General features: G+C 45.1%; 1 protein-coding gene across 2 annotated transcripts; it reads right to left on the bottom strand.

The window, feature by feature from the left end:
- CCT3 (chaperonin containing TCP1 subunit 3) lies at positions 1-22,898 on the bottom strand (the record flags this gene model as incomplete). 2 transcript variants are annotated; one of them, XM_080690456.1, is made up of 14 exons in its annotated part: positions 1-105; positions 447-578; positions 975-1,220; positions 3,048-3,228; positions 7,458-7,539; positions 7,659-7,791; positions 8,828-8,977; positions 10,840-11,026; positions 12,131-12,248; positions 15,270-15,366; positions 17,772-17,834; positions 17,919-17,969; positions 18,585-18,646; positions 22,868-22,898. In XM_080690456.1, the coding sequence occupies 14 exons, from the start codon at positions 22,896-22,898 to the stop codon at positions 1-3; spliced, it is 1,638 nt and encodes a 545-aa protein (XP_080546582.1). The 2 variants fall into 2 exon arrangements, with proteins under 2 accessions (XP_080546582.1, XP_080546583.1); XM_080690457.1 differs by lacking the exons at positions 17,772-17,834; positions 17,919-17,969.
- Between the last annotated feature and the right edge of the window lie 1,407 nt (positions 22,899-24,305).

Genomic DNA, 24,305 nt, shown 5'->3' with positions numbered 1-24,305 from the left:
TCACTCCTGGCCAGCATCAGGAGCCCCGCCTTGCCGGCTCTGGTCATCGCCCTTCTTTTTATGGCCTGAGACGATATCGTCGATCCGCAGCAGCAGGATTGCAGTCTAGAAGAAAGACCGGTCCCAAAGAGGTCAGCAGAGAAGGGAAGGGCATTGTCTTCTTTTAGACATTACTGCCTAGTTCCTCCCACACAATTACCATTTTATCAAAAATCTACCCTTTCAGAGTCTTGCATATAAAACACAGTTCTCCCTCAGCAATGGATTCAGCCTGGGCTGTTACCTTGCTTTTGCATACAATAATTATAAGCAGGGAAATGGAATTCCTTGGGAGATTTCTGAGAAATACCCCACCTTCTACAGCCCCTCCCTCCAGACCAGACGAGACCAAACCCAGTGTTCCTGGCTGTCTGGGAACAAGCGGCGTGCACACGTCTTGAGCTCACCTCCACCGCTGTCTTGTATGTCTGCAGCTTCACAGCCAACGGCTCCCAAATGCCCAGCTCCTTCATGTCCACCAAGGCGCCCGTCTCACCATTTACACCCCAGGTCTCACAGTTCTCCTGGGTGTGCTTGGCCTGCAGGGGGCCACACAGAAGTCAAAGGAGAGAATAATGGGAACAAGTAAGCTGGCAGAGAACAATAAGGAAAGACTAAACGCGAAGCTGGCGTGGTGCTACACATCTGGAGTCCCAGCACGTGAGAGGCTGAGGCAGACCAGCCTCAGAAATTTAGTGGGACTTTGTTTCAAAATAAAAAATAAGCTGGACACGGTGGTGCATGTCTGTAATCCCAGTACTTGGGAGGCTGAGATAGGATCGTGGATTTGAGGACAGCCTCAGCAACTTAGTGAAATCCTCAGTAACTGAGTGAGACCCTGTTTTCAAACAAGAAATGAAAAGGACTGGGGGTGTAGCTCCACAGTACTATTAAGAAGAAGAAAAAAAAAAGACAATAGACCATGGAAAACTCACCCGAAGGGAGGTAAGTAGACGGATGGTGCTGGCCCCGCAGTTCTGGATCAGGGTGCGAGGGATGACCTCCAGAGCCTGGGCCACAGCCCTGTATGGCCACTGCTCCACACCAGTCATGGCCTTGGACTTCTCTGTCAAGGCGTGGGCCACAGCCATCTCAGAGGCCCCGCCCCCCGGCACCAGCTGAGGGTCCAGCAGCACGTTGCGGCACACTTGCATGGCGTCCTGGAGGTTGCGCTCCACTTCCTGGGGGGAGCAAACAGACAGCATGTAGCCTGCTTGGCGACGCATGGAGAAATCAGAGGCACCGAAGAGCTTCCTGAAGCGAAGGTTAGTCAACCACAGAGGACAACTAAGCTAGGTTTTGTGAACATCTACTGGTGAGAGCAGTCAATGTTTTCTTGGGCCACGTGTGTAAGTCTGGACTGTAAGGGGTTGGGTGTGGGGTGTTGCCCCATCAAGATCTCAAGTCTTTGTATATCCTCTATCGTCCCTACCTAGTGCCCCCTCCTTTTCTGTTGTGGTACTGAAGATTGAACCTGCGGGCGTTCTACCTCTAAGCTATACCTCCACATCTATTTTATCTTTTATTATGAAATAGAGCCTCACTAACTTCCTGAGATTGGCCACAAACCTGCTGGCCTCTTATCTCTGCCTCTCAAGTACTAGAATTACAAGCATGCACCACCATACCAGGATTTAATTTTCTGTTTGGAAATAAAGTCTCACTAGGTTGCTGAAAGTTAAGCTAAGTTGCTGAGGCTGGTCTTGAACCTGTGATCCTCCTGTCTCAGCCTCCCAAATACTGGGATTACAGACATGCACCACCACACCCAGCTCCTAGTGGTGTCCTTTAAGAGATTGTATGAAGCTGGGTGTGGCGGCTCAGGCTTGTAATCCCAGGATTTGGGAGGCTGAGACAGAAGGATAGAAATTTGAGGACAGCCTCAGATACTACTTAGTGAGACCCTTTGCAACTCAATGAGACAGTTTTCAATATAAAGAATAAAAAAATTGGGCTGGGGGTACAGCTCAGAGGTAGGATGCACCTGGGTTCCATCCTCAGTACCAAAAAAAATAAAATAAAATAAAGTAAAGAATAAAGCTGGGCGTGGTGACGCAAGCTTGTAATCCCAGCATTCAGGAAGCCGAGACTGGAGGACTATTTTTTATATTTTTAAATTTGGAAACAGCGAGGCTGGCTTCGAACCTACACGATCCTCCTGTCTCTGCCTCCAAGTGCAAGGATTACAAGCGTGCGCCACCATGCCCGGCAGGAGGCTGAGACAGGAGGATTGTGGTTCGAAGACAACTTCAGCTACTACTTAGTGAGGCCCTTTGCAATTCAGTGAGACCGTGTTTCAAAATAAAAAATAAAAAAATAAGGCCGGGTGTATAGCTCAGAGGTAGAATGCCCCTGGGTTCCATCCCCAGTACCACAAAAAAATTAAATAAATAAATAAAAAATAAGAAGTTAAGATGATAAATTTTATGATTTGTTTTTGCCACAATTAGAAAAAAATTAACTAATTTATTATTAGTTTAATAATAATAATTTTTTGTGGTACTGGGGATGAAACTCAGGGGCGTGGTGGTACACACTTGTAATCCCAGCATTCGAGAGGCTAAGACAGGAGGATCTTGGTTTGAGATCAGCCTCAGCTACTTGGTGAAGCCTTTGCAACTCAGTGAGACCCTGTTCAAAATAAAGAATAAGCCAGGCATTGTGGCGCACACTTGTAATTCCAGCATTTGCAGGCTGAGACAGGAGGCTCACGGTTTGTGGCCAGCCTCAGCTACTTAAGTCCTTTGCAACTCAGTGAGACCCTGTTTCCAAATAAAGAATAAAAAATAGGACTGGGGGTGTAGCTCAGACCAGTACTGGAAAAACAAACAAAAACAAAACAAAAGAAGCCTAGCACTGTGAACTAATTACATTCCTGTCCTGAAGTTGATTTTTGGCAGATACTTCTTACAGCAATGAAGAGCTAACATAGAATGATCAAGGACCCTCTGAAAACGTGGAAGTGGACGGATCTCCTTCACCTGGGTACCCTTCTCGGGCTCACTCACCGAGAGAATCTCCTTGCTGGCTCCCCTGAGGAGAATGGTGCAGGCCTTGGGGTCTCTGCACTCAGTAATGAATGTGAAGTACTCGTCTCCGATTTTCTTAATTTCCAAGAGGCCTGCACCCGTCCCAACATCATCTTCTCTCAGTTCTTCTGGCCGGCTCACTATCCGGGCCCCACAGGCTCTACCCAGTGGAAGATGTGGAGAGAAACAGATGGGATTTCAGACACACACTTACTTTACCGCCCTAGTTTAGCATCTATGGCTTGAGATTAGGGCAAGCGCTAAAAACATTACTTGAGAGGTCTTGGCAGCCTGGTGGAAAAATATTTTAAACATACAAAGGCCAACTTAAACTAATGATAAAATGGTAGCTACCGCCAGCCTCAGCTACTTAGCGAGGCTCTGTTTCAAAATAAAGAATAAAAAAATAGGGCAGGGGGATATAGCTCAGAGGTTGAATGCCCCTGGGTTCCATCTCCAGACCCGCCCCCCCAAAAAAGTAGCTACCTAAGGCAACTAATCATTACTACTAAAAGCTGATACAGGCAACTTCAAAGTATACTCTGTGAGAAGCAGGACATTGGCACATGCTCGTGATCCCAGTACTTGGAAGGCTGAGACAGGAAGACCACCGGCTCACGGCCAGTCTCAGATATTAGTGAGACATTCTGCAAATTAGGGAGACCATATTTCAAAATAAAGAATAGAGCTGGGCATGGTAGCGCACACTTGAAAGCGTTTGGGAGGCTGAGACAGGAGGATCACACAGGTTCGAAGCTACTTAGTGAAGCTCTCAGCAACTTATTGAGACCCTGTTTCCAAATAAAAATATAAAATAGGTCTGGGAGTATAGCCCGGAGGTAGAAAGCCTCTGGGTTCCACTCCCTAGTACCACCCCCCCCCCAAAAAAAAAAAAAGCCGGGCATGATGCATGCTTGTAATCCCAGCATTTGGGAAGCTGAGACAGGAGGACTGTGGTTTGAGGACAGCCTCTGCTACTACTTAGTGAGGCCCTTTGTAACTCAATGAGATCCTGTTTCAAAATAAAGAATAAAAAAGTAGGCCGGGAGTATAGTTCGGAGATAGAATGCCCCTGGGTTCCATCCCCAGTACTGGGGGAAAAAAAAAAAAATAAGGTCAGCCATGGTGGTGCATGCTTATAATCCCAGCATTCGGGAGGCTGAGACAGGAAAACTGCAGTTCAAGGACAGCCTCAGCTAATTAGTGACGCCCTTTGCAACTCAGCGAGACCCTGTTTCAAAAAACTGAAGAACCAGCCGGGCGTGGTGCCGCACGCTTGTAATCCCCGCTCTTGGGAGGCAGAGACAGGAGAATCGCGTAGGTTCGAAGCCAGCCGCGCTGGTTTAGGAGACCCTGTTTCCAAATAAAAATATAAAATAGGTCTGAGAGTGTAGCCTGGAGGTTCAAGGGCTTCCAGGAACCCCAGTACCACCAAAAAAAAAAAAAAAACCAAAAAAAAAAAAAAAAAAACCAAAAAAAAAAAAACAAACAAACAAAAAAAACAACCCTGAAGAATAAAAAATAGGGCTGAGGGTGTAGCTCGGATGTAGAAAGCCCGAGTTCAATCCCCAGCACAAAAAATAAAAATTTTTAAAAATTTTAAAAATAGGGCTGAGAGTAGAGGTAGAAGTCCCCTCAGTTCAATTTTTACTACTACTACTACTACTACTACTACTACTACTACTACTACTACTACTACTGCTACTACTACTAAAAAAAATAAATAAAAAGCCAAAGCCAGGTGTGGTGGCATACACATTCAGGAAGCTGAGACAGGAGGACCGCTGTTCATAGACAGCCTCACCTACTTAGTAAGGCCCTTTGCAACTCAGTGAGACCCGGTTTCAAAATGAATAAAAACGCCGGGCGTGGTGGCGCACGCTTGTAATCCGCGCACTTGGGAGGCAGAGACAGGAGGATTGCGCAGGTTCGAAGCCAGCCGCGCGCCTTGGCTTAGGAGACCCTGTTTCCAAATATAAAAATGTAAAAATAGGTCTGGGAGTGTAGCCCGGAGGTAGAAGGGCTTCCAGGAACCCCAGTACCACCAAAAAAAAAAAAAAAAAAAAGAATAAAAAGAATAAAAACTAGGGCCCGGGTGGGGTGGGTAGCTTGGAGATAAATGCTCATCCATCTCCAGTAAAAAAAACAAAACAAACAACTAAAACTGTACAAAAACGAGCTCTTACACATAGCATAAATGTTCATATTAAACAATGGTCACTTCTAGGTATACCCATGCTGTACTATCTATTGGGTCTCAAGGCCAATAACATCCCTGTCCTAAAAAAGATGCCAAGGTCAAGCAAGGACAAAGATGCATGCGCACAGAAGTTTATGCCTGACTTGAGCTCAGTAAATGTAGAACTAACTCCTTTTTGGGTACTGGGGATTGAATCCAGAAGCATTCTGCCTCCAAGCCACACTCCCATTCAGATTTTTTAAATTTTTTATTTGGAAATAGGGTCTCACTAGGTTGCCAAGAGCCTTGCAAATTTGCTGAGGCTGTCCAAACCTGTGATCCTCCTGTCTCAGACTTCTAAGTACTGGGATTACTAGACTAGCATGTGCCACCACCACATGCAGCTATAACTAATTTCTTATCGGCTGCTCTTTCTCCTGCCTGTGGACATGCACATACCATAAGCACATGCATGTATGCCCAGAACACTTTTTTTTTTTTTTTGCGGTACTGGAAACGGAACCCAGGGGCACTGTACCTCCAAGCTATCCCCTATCCCCCAGCCCTATTATTTAGTCTTTTTATTTTTTGAAGCGGTCTGAGTTGGGAAGGGCCTCACTAAGTAGCCGAGGCTGTCCGTGAAAGTGAATCAAGATCCTCCAGTCTCCGCTTCCCAAATGCTGGGATTACAAGTGTGCACCACTACGCCCGGCACCCAAAACCATTTTTAAACAAGAAATATAAAATCTAACTTGGATCTTGATTTACGATAATAGGTGCTATAGTATCTTTTTTTGGGGGGGCAATACTGGGGATTGAACTCAGGGGCATTCTACCTCTGAGCTCCACCTCCAGCCCTATTTTCTATTCTTTCTTTTTTTTCTTGTGGCACTAGGGATTGAGCCCAGGGGCATTCTACCTCTGAGCTACACCCTCCGCCCGTCTGTCCTTCCTTCCTTTGGGTCTAGGGATGGAACCCAGGGGCATTCTACCTCTGAGCTATGACCCCTGCCCTATTTTCTATTCTTTATTTTGAAACAGGGTCTCGTTAAGTTGTGGAGGGCCTAAGAAGCTGAAGCTGGCCACATACCTGTGATCCTCCTTTCTCAGCCTCCCAAGTATGGAAGTGGGACCTCATGGGAACTGATGGTGACTGAAAGGGAGAGTGGGACACCATTTCCTTCCTCTTCCCCTTCCCAGCCATGAGGTGAGTGGTTTTGCCCCTCTATATTCACAATGTGCTGCCTCACCATTGAACCAACCAATCATGGACTACAATTTTCAAAACTGTCAGTCAAAATAAAACCTTTTCTAAGTTGACCTCAGGTGTTTGTTATAGTAAAGAAAAACTGACTAACACCACGGGGTAGATTTACCTTTTTTTAAAAAATTAAATCAGTATTAAAAATGGATAGTACAGTATCAGTATAAAAATTGTGAATGCAATTTAGAGTTGCGCCAATGGCAGTGAGTGATCCAATCAAGGAAACCGATGGCTTTGCTACACCCTGAGATAGTTAAATCAGACCACTGTGGAAGATTTACTCAAAATCATCACAATGCCAATAATGAAATGATCTCTTCGGCAAGTAATGATTTAGAAATGTAATAAACACCTACACCAAGGTAGCAATCACACATATCTAAGCATGAAGTGCTTACTGACGGTTAGAGGCATTATAGAAAAGACTCATCAAGTGGATAATTGCCATACCAGTGGACTTCTGAAGAGGACACACACCTACACCCGGGTTGTTTCCACCTGTTATTGTTTCTTGTAGTGTTATCTTTTGAAGTAACGACATTACGCAGCTACAACGCCCTCCCCCGCCAAAAAAAACCATGGGCCAGGTATGGCAGCGCACGTCTATAATCCTAGTACTTGGGAAGTTGAGACTGGAGGATCACAGGTTCAAGGACAGCCTCAACAAGTATGAGACTCATCAATCTAGTAAGATCCGGTTTCTAAATAAAAATAAAACAGGAATGGGGGTATAGCTCAGAGGTAGAATGCTCCCTGGGTTCGCTCCCTAGTACTACAAAAAATGAAACATGGGTGCTCACCTTTGTCAATACATACACTAAAACTGAAAACATTAGCATAGCCCCTAGATAAGAATGACATTCAAATTTATGAAGTGTTCCACATTTAAGGAAAAAAACACACACACACACACGGAAGAATGAACATTTCTACCTGGGCCACTCACCTAGCAATGCGATTATTATCTGTCTTTCGGACTCTGCGGATGGCTGTGATATTGGCCCGCATGAGGTAGTGCTGAGCTAAGTCTGAAAACACAAGAGCAGAGGTGTCAAGTGGACGCCAGAACTCCTGGGATCTGACCTGGCCTTCCACTCGCGCACACCCACGGGGGCGAGGAGCATGTCCACCTCAAAGGCAGGCCCACCTGAGATGCCCTTTTCTGTGATGACCACATCAGGCTTCAGCTGGATGATGTCCTCACAGAGCTGCTGGATGTACTCTTCCTCCATCTGAAGGATTCGGGTGAAGTCTTCTTCTCGTGTGATCTCAATGTCAGTCTGTTGGTAAGAAAAGCAGGTGATCAGAAGCTCCGGAAGCTCTTCAGGGTTACAACGCTCCCTCCACCCAGCCTCTCATGTGGCCCAGAAAGTATGCATTAGAATGTTGAAGCCCTGACCTCCTTCCTCCTTAAACCAGGTGGCCCTAGTTACCTTCTAGTTTAACGCTTTTCAGCTGGGCCTTTCTAAACATCTGACCAACCAGTTCAGTGTTACCTCCTGTTCTCCCAGTGTGCATGGATGTACCAGGTCTTACTTAGTTCTTTATACTGAATATTTTTCCCAATCTTTGCTTAGTAAGGTTTGATGACTTTGTTTTAAGAGTCTTGCAAACCTCCCACTCTCCTAAAATTCTCCCTAAGTACTTCCAAGCTAAATCAATCCCTATTCTATGTCCTCTTGAGGCACCTGCCGAAGGTGACGTGACAGTGTAAAACTAAAGCCTAAAAGAGTGGGCTCACATCTTCATTTGGCCAATATCACCTGTTTTCTCCAGGTAATTACCTAACTGGTTAATTTGGTCTCAAGGACATTCATAGGACTATACCAAAAAATAAGGCTAGGCAAGGAGGAAGGTGAGTATGTAAGCATATGCTTCACTCAACTTTAATAAATGTACGAATAATTTATTATGTACCCCCATATACTGAGCTTTAAAAAGATCCCTCATCTGGAAAATGAAGTCAATACCAACTAATTAACTTATTTATTTATTGGGGTGGAACACAGACAGGGGCATTCGACCTCTGAGCTATACCCCCAGCCCTATTTTTTATTTTGAAACCAGGTCTCACTGAGTTGCAAGGGGGCTCACTAAGTAGCTGAGGCTGTCCTTGAACCACAATCCTCCTGTCTCAGCCTCCCACATGCTGGGATTACAAGTGTACGCCACTATGTCCAGCAATACAAACTATTTTAAAAGACTGTTGTTTTAATACTCAGTTGTAATATACATAAAGGAAAATAACTACCTTTTTTCCCCTCGCCCACAGGAGCAGTCAGACTCCATCTGAAGGAAAAGGGCCAGAAACCTTACCTGGCTTTCCCCTTTCTTATATTCCAGAGAAGAATCCAGAAGCACGATGCGAGGGTTCTTGATCAGGCGCCGCATTCGTGGGTGGGTCACGTCCTTGTTAATCATGACTCCACGTAAGACACACGAGTCCTCAATTATGCCCCCAGGAATCTGAGCAAAAGGAGGCCCATGGTAATACACAAATAAGGAGACAATCTCTCAACTCCATACTTAGACATTCCTTTTCCCAAAAATGACTATTTCAAGTTTCTAAAACATCTTTCTTCCATAAAGCTCAAAAATAAAGTGTGAAAGTATGGCTGCAAACCTTTTTTTTTTTTTTTTTTTTTTTTTGCAGTACTGGGGATGGAACCCAGGGGCATTCTACCTCCGAGCTCCACCCCCAGCCCTATTTTTTATTTGGAAACAGGATCTCATTGAGTTGCAAAGGGCCTCAATAAGTACTGCTGAGGTTGGCCATGAACCATGGTCCTCCTGTCTCAGCCTCCCAAATGCTGGGATTACAAGCGTCACCATTCCCAGCTTTGCAAACATTTTTTAACCCCTTCAGGAAGCATGCCTATCCTGGACCCCAACACTCAATGTGAAGTATGGCTAGGACCCACAGAAATTCAGTGACCTGACAGTAAGTTAAGAGAACTCAGGTCTTTCTTACTTTCCTTAAAGGTATTCCCATAAGCCAGGCGTGGTGATGTACCCTTGTAATTCCAGTACTTGGGAGGCTAAGACAGGAGGAAAAGGGTTCAAGGACAGCAACTAGTGAGACTTTTTTTTTCTTTTGCGGGTCTGGGGATGGAACCCAGGGGCATTCTACCTCTGAGCTACACTCCCAGTCCTATTTTTTAATTCTTTATTTTTATTTATTTATTTATTTTTTTGCGGGTCTGGGGATGGAGCCCAGGGGCATTCGACCTCCGAGCTACACCCCCTGCCCTATTTTTATCCTTTATTTTGAAACTGGGTCTCACTGAGTTGCAGAGGGCCTCACTAGGTAGCTGAGGCTGTCTGTGAACCGCAATCCTCCAGTCTCAGCCTCCCGAATGCTGGGATTACAAGCATGTGCCACCACACCCGGCTTTATTCTTTATTTTGAAACAGGGTCTCACTGAGTTGCAAAGAGCCTCACTAAGTAGTAGTTGAGGCTGTCTGTGAATCATGATCCTTCTGTCTCAGCCTCCTAAATACTGGGATTACAAGTATGTGTCACCATGCCTGGCTGACATTTTTTTGTGGCGCTGGGGATTGAACCCAGGGGCATTCTACCTCCAAGCTACACCCCCATCCCTAGTTTTATTCTTTATTTAGAACAGGGTCTCATTAAGTTGCTGAGGCTATCTGTGAACCTGCCAACCTCATGTCTCAGCCTCCCAAGTACTGAGATAAGTAGTGTACATTACCATGCCCGGATAGTAAGACTTTTTTTTAACCTAGTGAGATCCTGTTTCAAAATAAAATAAAATAGGGCTGGGGATGTAGCCTGGAGGTAGAAAGCGCCTGAGATCAATTGCCAGTGTCAACAAACAAACAAAATACATAAAATCTTGGGGTTGAGCTCCACCTACTGGCCATAAACTATTACTTTGTTTTGGTGATACTGGGGATTTAATCCTTGGACATTCTACCACTGAATGTGTACACCTCCTACTCTTTTTATTTTTATGTACGGGGACTTAACCCAGAGGCATCTACCTCTGTGTTAACTCCCAGCCCTAGTTTTTTATTTTGCAATAAGGCCTCAGTAAGTTATTGAGACTTTCATTAAATTGCTAAGGCTCGCCTTGAACCTGCAATCCTCCAATCTCGGCCTTCCAAGTACTGAGATTACAAGTGTGTACCACCTCACCAAAATCTACTTTTTATTTTGAGATAGGGTCTCACTAAATTGCCTAGGCCAGCCTTGTGTAATGCTCCTGCCTCAAGGTGCTGGGATTATAGGTAAGTGCCACCAAATCCAGCTTACTTTCACAGCAGGAAATAGTTTATTCCCAAAGCCAACACTGGCAAGAGTTTACCTTTTCCACCTTTGCATATTTCTTGATGTCAATCTCCTTCCGGCCATTCTCCTCAAACTGTACAGTCTTGACGGCATCTAGCGCGATGTTGCAAGCTAGCGAGGACCACCGACCGATTGCTTTGGTAGTGATGGAGCTGTTGATGATGTTTAGCATCATCTCCCGGTTGCTGACGTCAACAGGGGTGCTGGGAAAGCGCAAGCCCTTGATTAGCTGAAGGCTTTTGTGTATCTCAGACAATATACTAGTGGGCCGAGAGGCAGAACGAAGGGACCTCTTCCTTTGTAGTAAACTAACAGGGATCGCAGAGATAATCTTGTTTGTATTTCTGCTGTTGAGCAGTATTATAACTAACCTATCCCTGTAAGGTCCAAAATTTCCTGAGCTACATGTTCCCATGCCTGACAGACACACACAGCAGCAAAATATTCTGTTCCTTCCTTTCTGCCTCAATCAAATAAACTCTTAAACTTTATAAAGCAGATCACAAAACATTTTGTCTATCTTACTCCATAAAGAGCCAATTCTGAGTTCCTTCCAAATTACTGCCCATAGTACTATATAACATGGAAACCCACAGAACACATACCCAAACTACATTCTTTTTTTTGTACTGGGGATGGAACCAAGAGGCTTTCTACCTCCAAGCTACACTCCCAATCCTATTTTTTAATTCTTTATTTTTGAAACAAGGTCTCAGAGTTGCAAAGGGCCTCAGTAAGTAGTAGCTGAGGCTGTCCTTGAACTGTGATCCTCCTGTCTCAGCCTCCCATATGCTGGGATTAAAAGTGTGCACCACCACGCCTGGCCCAAACTACATTTTGAAGAGCTAATTCGAGCAGCTTCTTTTCTTTCTTTTTTTTTTTTGGCGGGTTTGGGGATGGAACCCAGAGGCATTTGACCTCCGAGCTACACCCCCTGCCCAATTTTTTACTCTTTATTTTCAAACAGGGTCTCGCTGAGTTGCAGAGGGCCTCACTAAGTAGCTGAGGCTGTCCACGAACCGCGATCCTACAGTCTCAGCCTCCCGAATGCTGGGATGACAAGTGTGCGCCACCACGCCTGGCTTGAGCAGCTGCTTTTCTACTTAGCTATTCTGAGTCTTTTTCCAACACATTCATTCCCTTTATCTTGTTCCTCATCTGTCCCGTTTTTCCTTCTCCCAGAATGAAGCGGGGTACAAACCACTATGTGTGTGAGATGTGCCCGTCTTCCTTTACTACCCAAGAAAACAGCTGCCTTCTAGGCCCCTGTGTTTGACACGCGCCATTCCTGCCCCCCACCCCCATACCTGATTTTCTTTAGCATGTTGACCATGTCATCCAATGCTTTGCGGTAGGCACTGATCACCACTGTGGGGTGCATCTGCTGCTCTAGGAAATGCTCAGCCACAGACAGCATTTCTCCCGCTGAAAAAAGATAACAATAATGTTTGTTTATTTATTTATTGTGGTGGTACTAGGGGTGGAACCCAGGGGCTTTTCTACCTCTGGGCTATACTCCCAGACCTTATTTTATTGATTTGGAAACAGGGTCTCACTAAGTTGTTGAGAGCCTAAGTAGCTGAGGCTGGCTTCGAACCTGTGCGATCCTCTTGTTTCAGCCTCCCAAGCACTGGAATTATAAAGTGTGCGCCACCATGCTCGGCTTACAGCAATATTTTAAAAAGAAGCTGGGTGCACCCCATGCCATTTTGGCATGGGGCTGTATTTCTATTTTCTGTATTTCTATATTTCTAATAAACTTCTTTAAATCTTCAGAAAAAAAAAAAAAAAAGAAGAAGAAGCTGGGTGCAGTGGCACACGCCTGTAATACCAGTACTTAGGAGGCTGAGACAGGAGGATCCCAGGTTCAAGATCAGCCTCAGGCAGTTAGCAAGGCCATCTAGAACTTAGTGTTTCAAAATAAAAAATAAAATAGTGCTAGAGATCAGAAGAAGAATGTCCCTGGGTTCTGTCCCTAGTACCATCACCATCAAAAAAAAAAAAAAAAAAAAAAAAAAAAAAAAGGGAAAAAAAACAAAACCAGACACAATGGCACACACCTATAATCCCAGTACTTAGGAGGCTAAGACAGAAGAATCACGGGTTTGCAGCTAGCCTCAGCACTTTGTGAGGCTGTTTCCAAATTAAAAACAAAACAAAAAAGGCTGAGGGTGCAGCCCAGAGGTAGGACAGAAGGCCCCTGGGTTTCATCCCCAGTGTTACACACTTGCAGAAAAGGCCCCAATATATCAAAGCAACTTCATTATGCTTCTAAGAAATATAACTTAAAAAACAGGTTGTCCCCAAAATTATACCAGTTGGTTGTTAATACTATTCTAAATTTTATACTCTGTATGAGCCAATTCACACACACACAAATATTCTTACCTGACATACAGTACATTGTTTCTTTCTTTCTTTTTTTTTTTTTTGAATCCAGGGGCATGCTACGTCTTAGCTACACTACTTCTATTTTGAAACAGAGTCTTGCTAAGTTGCTGAGGGACTCACTAGGTTGCTAAGGCTGTTCTTTGAGCCTGCAATCTCCATGTCTCAGTCTCCAAACTAATGGAATCATAAGCATTTGCTACCATGCCCATTAAATAGGGTACCTTAAAACAGGGTGTGTGTGTGTGGGGGGGGGAGCATAGAACAAGTTGAGAAAAAGTGGCCAGAGGCTGACAGGAAGCCATGCCTGTATTTCTCCTAGTTGTCATGGTTTAGTATTCACCACTTCAGTGTTTGTAGTGACTATACAATATAATTTACCATGAATAAAGAACGGACGGTATTTTATTCAACCATACTTGCATATTCATTCTTATTTTTTTGTGTATGGTACTGGGGATGGAACCCAGAGACATTGTACCTCCAAGCTACACCCCCAGCCCTATTTTTTATTCTTTATTTTAAAACAGGGTTTCAGCCAGGCATGGTGGCACACACTTGTAATCCCAGTACTTGGGAGGCTGAGATAGGAGGATTGCATAGGTTTGAGGCTCTCTGCAACTTAGTGACACCCTGTTTTCAAATAAAATATAAAATAGGTCTGGGAACGTAGCCTGGACATAGAAAGCTCCTGGGTTCCATCCCCAATACCACAAAACAAAACAAAACAGGGTTTCACTAAGTAAACAAGACTGGCCGTGAACCCAAAATCCTCCTGCTGTCTCAGCCTCCCAAATGCTGGGGTTACAAGTATGTGTCACCACGCTTGGCTCATAATTCATCTAATATACACATACTAGGTATACAATATTTCATTGTATTCATATATTTTATACATAGTCAGAAAAATATATAGAAAATTAGCAACAAGTTATTTAATATTTTTGTGTGTGGTGCTGGGGATTGAACTCAGGGACATTCTACCTCTGAGCCACACCCCCCAGCCCTACCTCACTTTTTATTTGGGAACAGGGTCTCACTAATTTGCTAAGGGCCTCACTAAGATATTAAAGCTGTCTTCCAACCTGTTATCTTCCTGTCTCAGCAACCCAAGTACTGAGGTGTGTGCCACAATGCCCAGCTGTTTATTTATTTTTGTATCTCTGTGTGGTGCTGGAGATTGAACCCAAGGTTATTCTATATTTCCAGCCCTATTTTTATCTAGAAACAGGGTCTCACTCAGTTGATGAGTCTCACTACTTGTTGATACTGTTCTGGAACCTGTGATCCTCCTGTCTCAGCCTTCAAGTACTGGGGTTACAGGTGAGTGAAATCACACCTGGCTGTGCTCAGCAATTTAAATAATTAAAAACATATAATTAGTAGTATCAATCAGTAAACTGTTAACAGAATCCTCCCCTTTCCCCCCACTATGTGGTACTGGGAATTGAAGCCAGAGCCTTGCACAAGCTAGGCAAGTGCTCTACCACTGAGTTAAATCTGTAAACCCAGAGTTTCCTTTTAAAAATATGACGCAGCCGGGCGTGGTGGCACACGCTTGTAATCCCCGCGCTTGGGAGGCGGAGATAGGAGGATCGCGCTGGTTTGGAGCCAGCCTTGCTTGCTGGCTTAAGAGACCGTTTCCAAATAAAAAAATATAAAAAATAGGTCTGGGAGTGTAGCCCGGAGGTAGAAGGGCTTCCAGGAACCCCAGTACCACCGGAAAAAAAAAAAAAAAAGTAAATAAAAATAAAAATATGACACAAACATTATTTCTAATTTACCTTTCGTGTGTGTGTGTGTGTGTGTGTGTGTGTGTGTGTGTGTTAGTGTTACTGGGAATGGAACCAAGGGACTTTCTACCTCCAGGCTATATTTCCAGACCTACTTTTATTTTATTTGGAAACAGGGTCTAAGTTGCTGAGAGCCTCACTAAGTAGCTGAGGCTGCGTTGAACCCATGTGATCCTCGTCTCAGCCTCCCAAGTGCTGGGATTACAAGCATGCGCCACCTCACTTGGCTCTAATTTTCCTTTTCAATCTTTCATTCTCCTCTTACCAAGAATAATTACTGAAGTAGTTCCATCTCCAACCTCTTCATCTTGAGTCCGGCTAATTTCAATCATGGACTTGGCTGCTGGATGCTGGACTTGAATCTGGAAAATTCAATTAAAAATGCAGATCACTCAACTGACTGTGTACATATGTGTGTAGTACTGGGGACTAAACTCGTTTTTTTTTTTTTTTTTTTTCCCCGGGTCTGGTGATGGAACCCAGGGTCATTCTACCTCTGAGCTACACCTCCAGCCCCATTTTTTATTCTTTATTTTGAAACGGGCTCACGGAGTCGCAAAGGGCCTCACTAAGTAGCTGAGGCTATCCATGAACTGCGACCCTCTGGTCTCAGCCTCTCAAATGCTGGGATTACGAGTCTGGGCCACCACACCCAGCTCTCCTAGTTTTTTTAAATTAAATGTGTTATATTATTATTTTAATTGGTGGTACTGGGGTTCCTGGAAACCCTTCTACCTCCAGGCTAAACTCCCAGACCTATTTTATCCTTTTTTTATTTGGAAACGGTCTCTTAAGCCAACACAGCTGGCTTCGAACCTGCGCGATCCTCCTATCTCAGCCTCCCAAGAGCAGGGATTACAAGCGTGCGTCACCACGCCTGGCCTTATTTTTTTTTTAACTTCAGTTTTTTTTTTTTTTGGCGGTACTGGGAATGGAAGCCAAGGGCATTGTACCTCCAAGGTACACCCCAGCCCAATTTTTTTTGGTGGTACTAGGGTTCCTGGAAACCCTTTTACCTCCAGGCTACACTCCCAGACCTATTTTATATTTTTATTTGGAAACAGGGTCTCTTAAACCAGCGAGGCTGGCTTCGAACCTGCACAATCCTGTCTCCAACTCCCAATTGCGGGGATTACAAGCGTGTGCCACCACGCCTGGCTTCCTTTTTTTTTTTTTTTAAGTCTTTTTTTTTCTTGAAATAGGGTCTGAGTTGCAAAGGGCCTCGCTAAGGGCTCTTATTTATTTTTTATTTTAAAACAGGGTCTTGCAAGGCATGGTGGCATGTGCTTGTAATCCCAGTACTTGGGAGGTTGAGACAGGAGGATTGCAGGTTCAAGACCACAGCCTCAGCAATTTGTGAGGCCCTCCACAACTTAGACTCTATTTCAAAATAAAGGATAAAAAAATAGGACTGGGGGTGTAGCTTAGAGGTAGAATGCCCCTGGGTTCAATACCAAGTACCAGAAAAACAAAAACAGGTTCTCACTAAATTGCAGGGGGCCTCACTAAGTAGCTGAGTCTAGCCCCAAATCTTCGCTCCTCCTGTCTCAGCCTACCAAAACACTGGGATTACAAGTGTGTACCACCACATCCAGCTAACCCAGGGGCATTCTACCTCTGAGCTACACGCCCAGCCCTTTTTATTCTTTATTTTTAAACAGGGTCTCACTGAGTTGTAAAGGGTCTAAGTGGCTGAGGCTGTCCAAGAAACGTGATTCTCCTGTCTCAGCCTCCCAATGCTGGGATTATAAGCATGCGCCACCACGCCCGCTTTATTATTATTTATTTTTTTGCTGGTCTGAGGATGGAACCCAGGGGCATTCGACCCAGCCCTATTTTTTATTCTTTAATTTAAAACAGGGTCTAAGTTTGGAGGGCCTCACTAAGTAGTTGAGGCTATCTGCAAACTGCAATCCTCCAGTTCTAGCCTACCGAATGCTTTTCATTTTTATTTTGAAACAGGTTCTCACTAAGGTGCTGAGGCTGGCCTCCTAGCTGCAATCCTGCTATCTCCCAAGTACTGGGATCACAGGCTTGTGCCACTGCTCCCAGCTTTTTTTTTTTGGACTAGGGATTGGACCACACACTAAGTAATTATGCCACTGGAGTTGTCCCCCCACCCCAGTACTGGGGATTGAATCCAGGGGCATTCTACCTCTGAGCTACAACTCCAGACCTATTTTTTATTCTTTATTTTTAAATAAGGTCTCAATAAGTTGCAGTAAGTAACTGAGGCTGTTGCAAAATTGATCCTCCTGTCTCAGCCTCCCAAGTACCGGAATTTCAAGTCATTCTATTTCTGAGCTACACCCCCAGCCTATATTTTATTCTTTATTTTGAAACAGGATCTCACTAAGTTGCTGAAAGCCTCACTAAGTGGTTGAGGCTGGCTGAGAACCTTGGATCCTCCTGTCTCAGCCTCCCAAGTGCTGGGATTACAAGCGTGTGCTACCCCGCCTCGGCCTGCAGCTCCTTCTTCTTTTTTTTTTGGGGGTGGTACTGGGGTTCCTGGAAGCCCTTCTACCTCTGGGCTACACTCCCAGACCTATTTTTTTTTTTTTTTTAATTTGGAAACAGGGTCACTTAAGCCAGCGAGGCTGGCTCCGAACCAGCGCGATCCTCCTGTCTCAGCCTCCCAAGCGCGGGGATTACAAGCGTGGGCCACCACACCCGGCCTGCAGCTCCTTCTTAATCATGTAACTTAGTGGCCCCTTTATATTTCTAAAGTAGAAAGCAAATGAAAAAAAAAATATATATATATATATACCTCTCGAAGAATGGCATTGCCATCATTGGTCATAACGATGCCTCCCATTGGGTCCAAAAGCATCTATGACAAAACCAAAAGTGAGTGTCCTAGATAACACACAGGAACGATCTGTAATCTAAGAATTTCAACAAGCAAAAAGTCTACCTTCATCATGGACTTGGGTCCCAAACATGTTCGGATGATATCTGCAATAGTCTAATAGAAAAGAAACACAAGACACGTAAGCACAAATATCAGAACTCTGACTATGCTGCAGCGCAATCTGCAGAGCCAATGACACCTCAGCAGGAGCGCTGGCAGCTATTCAAATAGAGCAAGAAAAGACTTTTCACAGACGTGACTGCCTCCCGGAGCTGAAGCTCCTCAGCAGTCCAATCCCCAGTATCTTTCCATGACAGTGGCCTTCACACTAAGTCCAACCTCAAGCCACTCGACTACATTCTAGGGACATTCACTGAGCCCTTATGCAGGACTGATGGTGGGCACTACAAATACAAAAGGGAATCGATACAAGGAACTTCGTCTAGTGTGGGAGACCAACACAAATATTATAAAATACATAGCAATAGATTTACACACAGATTAAGAGGTGATTCAGCTTAATTTACAGACTTCAATTGTAGGAGACTCTCATTCCTTCCCTCACCGCCATTAATGAAATGTCCAAAAAGAAAGGGAAGTGATCTCGTCCTCTGCCTAACTGCATGTGGTGGAGTCTAGACACAGAGGAAGCTTACTGCTATGAACAAGCAGAGAAATACTAGGTAAGACTACAAGTAAACTACTGTGTGCACTTTAAAGATACGCTACCTTAGCAGCATTGATGTTTCCAGACTGAACTTTTCTTCCAGATTCGCGTTTTGTATTTTGGCCTAAAATATACAACAACAAAAATCAACAGTCAACAGCCCCAGTCGTCCATTATACAGAGACTACTTATTCCCCAATGTTTTGTTTTGTGGTACCGAGGATGGAACCGAAGGGCATTGTATCTCTGAGCTACACCCCCAGCCCCCCTCTTTTCTTTGCGGGTCTGGGGATGGAACCCAGGGACATTCGACCTTCAAGCTACACCCCCTGCCCTATTTTTTATTCTTTATGTTGAAACAGGGTCTCACTAAGTTGCAGAGGGCCTCACTAAGTAGCTGAGGCTGTCCACGAACCACGATCTTCCAGTATCAGCCTTCTGAATGCTGGGATTACAAGGCGTGCCACCACGCCTGGCTCAGCCCTATTTTTTTATTCTTTTTGTGTGTGTGTGGTACTGGGGGGTGGAGCCCAGGGGCTTTTCTACCTTCAGGCTATATTCCCAGACCTATTTTATACTTTATTTGGAAGCAGGGTCTCACTAAGTTGCTGAGAGCCTCACTAAGTAGCTGAGGCTGGCTTTGAACCTGTGCGACCCTCCTGTCTCAGCCTCCCCAGCACTGGGATTAAAAGCCTGTGCCACCACACCCGGCCTATTCCACAACCTTTGAAAATACAAACACACAGGCTTCAGTATATACACAGATTAAAACTTATCAAACTATACTTTAAATGTGCAGCCTGTTATACGGCAATTATACTTCAAAAACTGGCTAGGTAACAAGTATTCATGGCTACTCACCCCCTGTGTTCACGTGTATGTGAGTGGTACTAGGAACTGAACCCAGAATATTCTACTGCTGAGCTACACCCCAGCCCTTTTTGTTTTTCAGTTTGAGACAAGATCTCACTAAGTTGCCCAGGCTGGCCCCACACTTGTGATCCTCTTGCCTCAGCCTCCAGAGTAGCTGGGATTATTATAGGCATGCACCACTGCTGCAAGTTTATTCATGTCTTTTTTTGGGGGGAGGAGGTACAGGAAATTGAACCCAGGGGGCATTCTACCTCTGTGCTACACCTCTCAGCCCTATTTTATTTTGAAACAAGGCATCTTTATGTTGCTGAGTCTCGTTATATTGCTGATGTCCTCAAACCTACAATCCTCCCGTCTCAGCCTCCCAGGTGTATGCCACCATGCCTGGCTACTTCTTTACTTCAATCCCTAAAACAATAACCTATAATATATAATATATAAAATAATTACAATAATACATACATACAAAATTAAAAATAGCTGTGTGCAGTGGCACATACTTGTAATCTCAGTACTAGGAGGCTGAGACAGGAGGATAACGCAGGTTCACAGCCAACCTAAGGTACTTAGAAGACCTCTGCAACTTAGTGAGACACCCGTTTTAAAATAAAGAATAAAATAGGGCTGGAGGTGTAGCTCAGAGGTAAAATGCCTCTGGATTCAATCCCCAGTATCTCCCCCCAAAAACTTAAAAATAACCAATAATGCTTCAATTAAAGAATCTTGGTCAACACTCCTCCTCTAACCAGTGACATGTTTGCAGCAAGGATTCATAACTTTGCTCAGTGGGAAAGTAAATTCACCAAGATTCTGTGAGGAAATGGGAGACACAGGCATGGTGGCACATGCCTTTAATCCCAGTAATTGAAAGACTAAAACAGAAGGATTGCAGGTTCAAGGTTAGCCTCAGCAACCTAGTGAGACCTTCAGCAACACAGCAAGACCCTGTTTCAAAACAAAACAGGCAAAAAGGAGAGGGGGAGAGGGAGGTATAATCCCTAGTACCACAGATACAAACAAAACAAAAAACAAAACAAAATGGAAGGTACTCCCTCTCCCTGCCCCAAGAGGATTAATAGCTATCATGATTCTCAAAGGGCTAGCTACCTTAAGAAAATCATGGCTTTACATAAACAGGGGAGAATTTAAGGGAACTGTACTCTTAACAGTCCAAGTATAATTTCCGATAAGAGCCTCACTGCATGCTGAGGAATGAGAATCAAATCAGTGGAACTGAGAAACTCTTCCAAAGTTTCTTAGTTTAGCCAGGTGAGGTGGTGCATGCCTATAATCCCAGCAACTGGGGAGGATAAGGTAAGAAAATGCAAGTTCATGTCATACCTGGGGAGATTAGGGAAATCTGGTATCAAAATAAAGCTAGTCAGGTGTGGTGGCACCCGCGTGTAATTCCAGCATTTGGGAGGTGGAGAATGGAGGATCATAGGTTTGAAGACAGCCTCAGCAAGCAGTCTCATCAACCCAGTGAGACCCTGTTTTAAAATTAAAAATAAAGCCAGGAGTGGTGGCACAGACTTGTAATCTCAGTACTTGGGAGGCTGAGACAGGAGGATTGTGGGTTCGTGGACAGCTCCACAGCTTAGTGAGATCCTGTTTCAAAATAAAGAATAAGAGCTGGGCGTGGTGGCACACGCTTGTAATCCTAGCATTTGGGAGACTGAGACAGGAGGATCACAGTTCGCAGACAGCCTCAGCTACTTAGGCTCTGCGACCAGTACCACAAAGAAAAAAAGAAAAAAAAAAGAATAAAAATTAAGGCTGGGGGTATGGTATAGCTTGAAGGCAAAATGCCCCTGGGTTCAATCCTCAGTAACACACAAAAACACACACAAGTTTGTAAGTACATATAGTCACCCCATATGAGGATGTCTCAGTAACCTATTTACCCACCTGTAAGACCTAGTTATATAGTTTACTAGGTAGCCTGGTTACAGTCACTAATGTCAGAGATTAATGCAGAGCATATGAATGCACCACTCACCCCAGAGCCATCTCAATGGAGAGAAGGCAATGGTTATAACCAGACCAACCTAATGCTGATCACCATCCCCTCTCCAATTATACATTCCCCTAAAAGTTTGTAAATCTAATCCTTCAACCTACTCCCAGTAAACCTAAAAACACATCACAGCTCTCAGGGCTTACACTTCTATCTCAGGTGGTAATAACCAAAACCCTGCATAGCCTTACAATCCATCAGAAGGAACAGGTTTTTTTCTCGGTATAGATAAAAGGAATAAAAATTCTGATCAGAGCTATGTCTGGTGGCTCTGTAATTCCTTTACTTGGGAGGATGAGACAGGAGGACCACAAGTTCGAGGTCAGCCCCAGCAAGTAGGCAGATTCTCATCAACCTAGTGAGACCCTGTTTCCAAATAAGAAACAAAATCGGCTGGGGATGTAGCTCAATGGTAAAATGCCTCTGGCTTCAATCCCTAGTAACACCCCCCCCCCCACAAAAAAAAAAAAAAAACCCTCTGATCAGATCAGGCATAGTGTATACCTGTAATCCTAGTACTTGGTAAGCTAAGACAGGAGGATCACAGGTTGGAAATCAGCCTCAGCAACTCAGTGAGGCTTGCATTAACTTAGTGAGGTCCTGTTTCCAAGTTAAAAATAATTATAGAGAGAGCTGGGGATGTAACTTACAAGTGGAATTCCCTGGGTTCAATCCTCAGCAACACACACACACACACACACACACACACACACACACACACACACACAATCTCTGATTAGCATTGTGCATATTCAAAATATCAAAGAAGGGGAAACAGCTTGTCAGGCATCCTAGGTCCTACAAGTTACACACAAAAGGGAAACATACCAAGGGAAGATAATACGAGTTAGTGCTCCTGACTCAAAAAGAAATAAGGGATAAGTCCCAAGGAAGGGGGGGGGGGCTACAGAGATTGGGGAAAACTCAATTGGTTAGCAGAAATGATAATTACACTAGGACCAGTTCTGGAACCGGAAACGCTGAACCCAAGGATGCCACCTGCCATTTGCAGACCTTCTTTTAAGCAGCTTAGGTACTTATCTCAACTCCAGGAATACTACCAAACTCATTAAGGCAGAAGGAAGAACTCAAATGAAGCAACTTGCCCGAGGCTATATCGTTACTAAAGGGTGAGCCAAGGATATAACGCTTGGCTTGAGCTTAAAAACCACTGTTCATTCAGCTACAGGCTGGAAGTCACGCTGGAGGGTGCAGGGGCGTGGAGGCCTCCCGAGACCAGCACGCCTCGGGACGGGGGAAGGTGCGCTTGTGTTTGCTAAGGGAGAGGGACAGGCGAAGGAAAGGAAGGAATCCGAGGGGAGGAGCGCTCGGAACGAGGCGACGACTGCGAGGCTCGGTGGACGGGTCATGGCGGGACAAAGCTGGGGGAACGCTCAAAAGTGTAGGGAGAAGGGAGCGAAAAGGAGATCGCTTTCCCGGCTTCCCAGAACTCACTGAGCACGAGCACGGGACGGTGGCCCATCATGGCGGCGCGATGCAGAGCTGGGTACCCAGAGCCGAGGGAACCGGCAGAACCTTCTGGAGAGAGAGAGAATCAGGGAGAAGCCCAGAAAACGCTGCCTCCTCTGGACTGACACCTAAACCCGCTACCCTCTAGGTCGCCGCCAATCAAGGCGCCCGTCTCTTTGACTGGCAGGAAAACAAGCCAATAGCAGTATTAGCCCCACCCTCTACGCAAAAAACGGCAGGACACGCTAGGTAGAGAGAGCACGGTGATGGCAAGGGGAGGGCGCCGGCGCTTGCGCAGTAAGGTGGCCGCTCCCGGCCGCGTGCGGCGCGAACGCCCGCGCAAGCGCAGAGCCTCGGGCAGTTTGCCGGCACGCCACCGCGCATGCGTACCAGCTAGAGGGTTGGGTCCTGTGCTTACGGCTTTTGATTAAGACTGCAGGTGAGGTCGTGAGAGGGCGTTGTCCCGGGGACGGGAAGGCCAGGAAAGGCGGGACAGTGTCCACTCTTTAGCTTTAGTAACAAAGAGAAGGGTGGGACTTCAGTGGTAGGTGAGGGCACACACCGATTTGCTGAAGGGCGAAGTGGGAGTTGTAGTCTTATGAGGCCCGGCTAGGCGGCTCCCATCCTTTTTTTATTTTTTCTTTTCGGGCACGCTGGGAGTTGTAGTTTATAGCTTCGGGACCCGTGGCTGTGCGTGGATCTTTTCCTTTTTAGGCAAGTGCTTTCACTGAGGCTCTGAGCGGCATCGGAGGGTGATGGCTTACTCCCTCCCCCCGTTATCCTATCTGAATATCTTTATTTATTTTCTGCGGTACTAGGAATGAAACCCAGGGTCATTCTACCTCCAAGCTACACATCCAATTCTATTTTCCATTCTTTATTTTCAGGGTCTTACCAAGTTGCGGAGGACCTCGCTAAGTAGCTGAGTCTGGCCTTGAACCTGCGATCCTCCTGTCTCAGCCTCCCAAATGCTGGGATTACAAGCATGCGCCACGCCGGGCTTGAATATCTTAAATATCCCCTGAAGTGCTTTGGTCTTTTCTTTCCTCACACCCATCCCTTTCCGCTCTTCACTCAACCTCAAGTCCATTAGAGATGATAGGGAGCCCAAGTTTTATTTATTTATCTTTATTTTTATTTTTTGAGGTGCTGGGGGTTGAATCCACAGGCATTCTACCTTCGAGCTACACCCCCCAGCCCGATTTTATTTCTTATTTGGAAACAAGGTCTGTTAGGTTGATGAGAGTGGCACTACTTGCTGAGGGTGTCCTTGAACCTGCAATCCTCCTGTCTCAGCCTCCCACTTACCAGGACTACAGGCGTGCCCCACCACGCCTGGCTGCTGAGGTTTTTGTTTTTTTCTTTCAGTACTGGGGATGTAACTTAGGGACAATCTACCTCCCAGCCTCGCCCCTAACCCTAT

This window comes from Muscardinus avellanarius (genome assembly GCF_963383645.1).
Source record: "Muscardinus avellanarius genome assembly, chromosome: 3".
Classification (NCBI taxonomy): Eukaryota; Metazoa; Chordata; class Mammalia; order Rodentia; family Gliridae; genus Muscardinus; species Muscardinus avellanarius.
The sequence above is the reverse complement of the archived record's forward strand: the minus strand, read 5'-3'. Positions and strand labels throughout refer to the sequence as shown.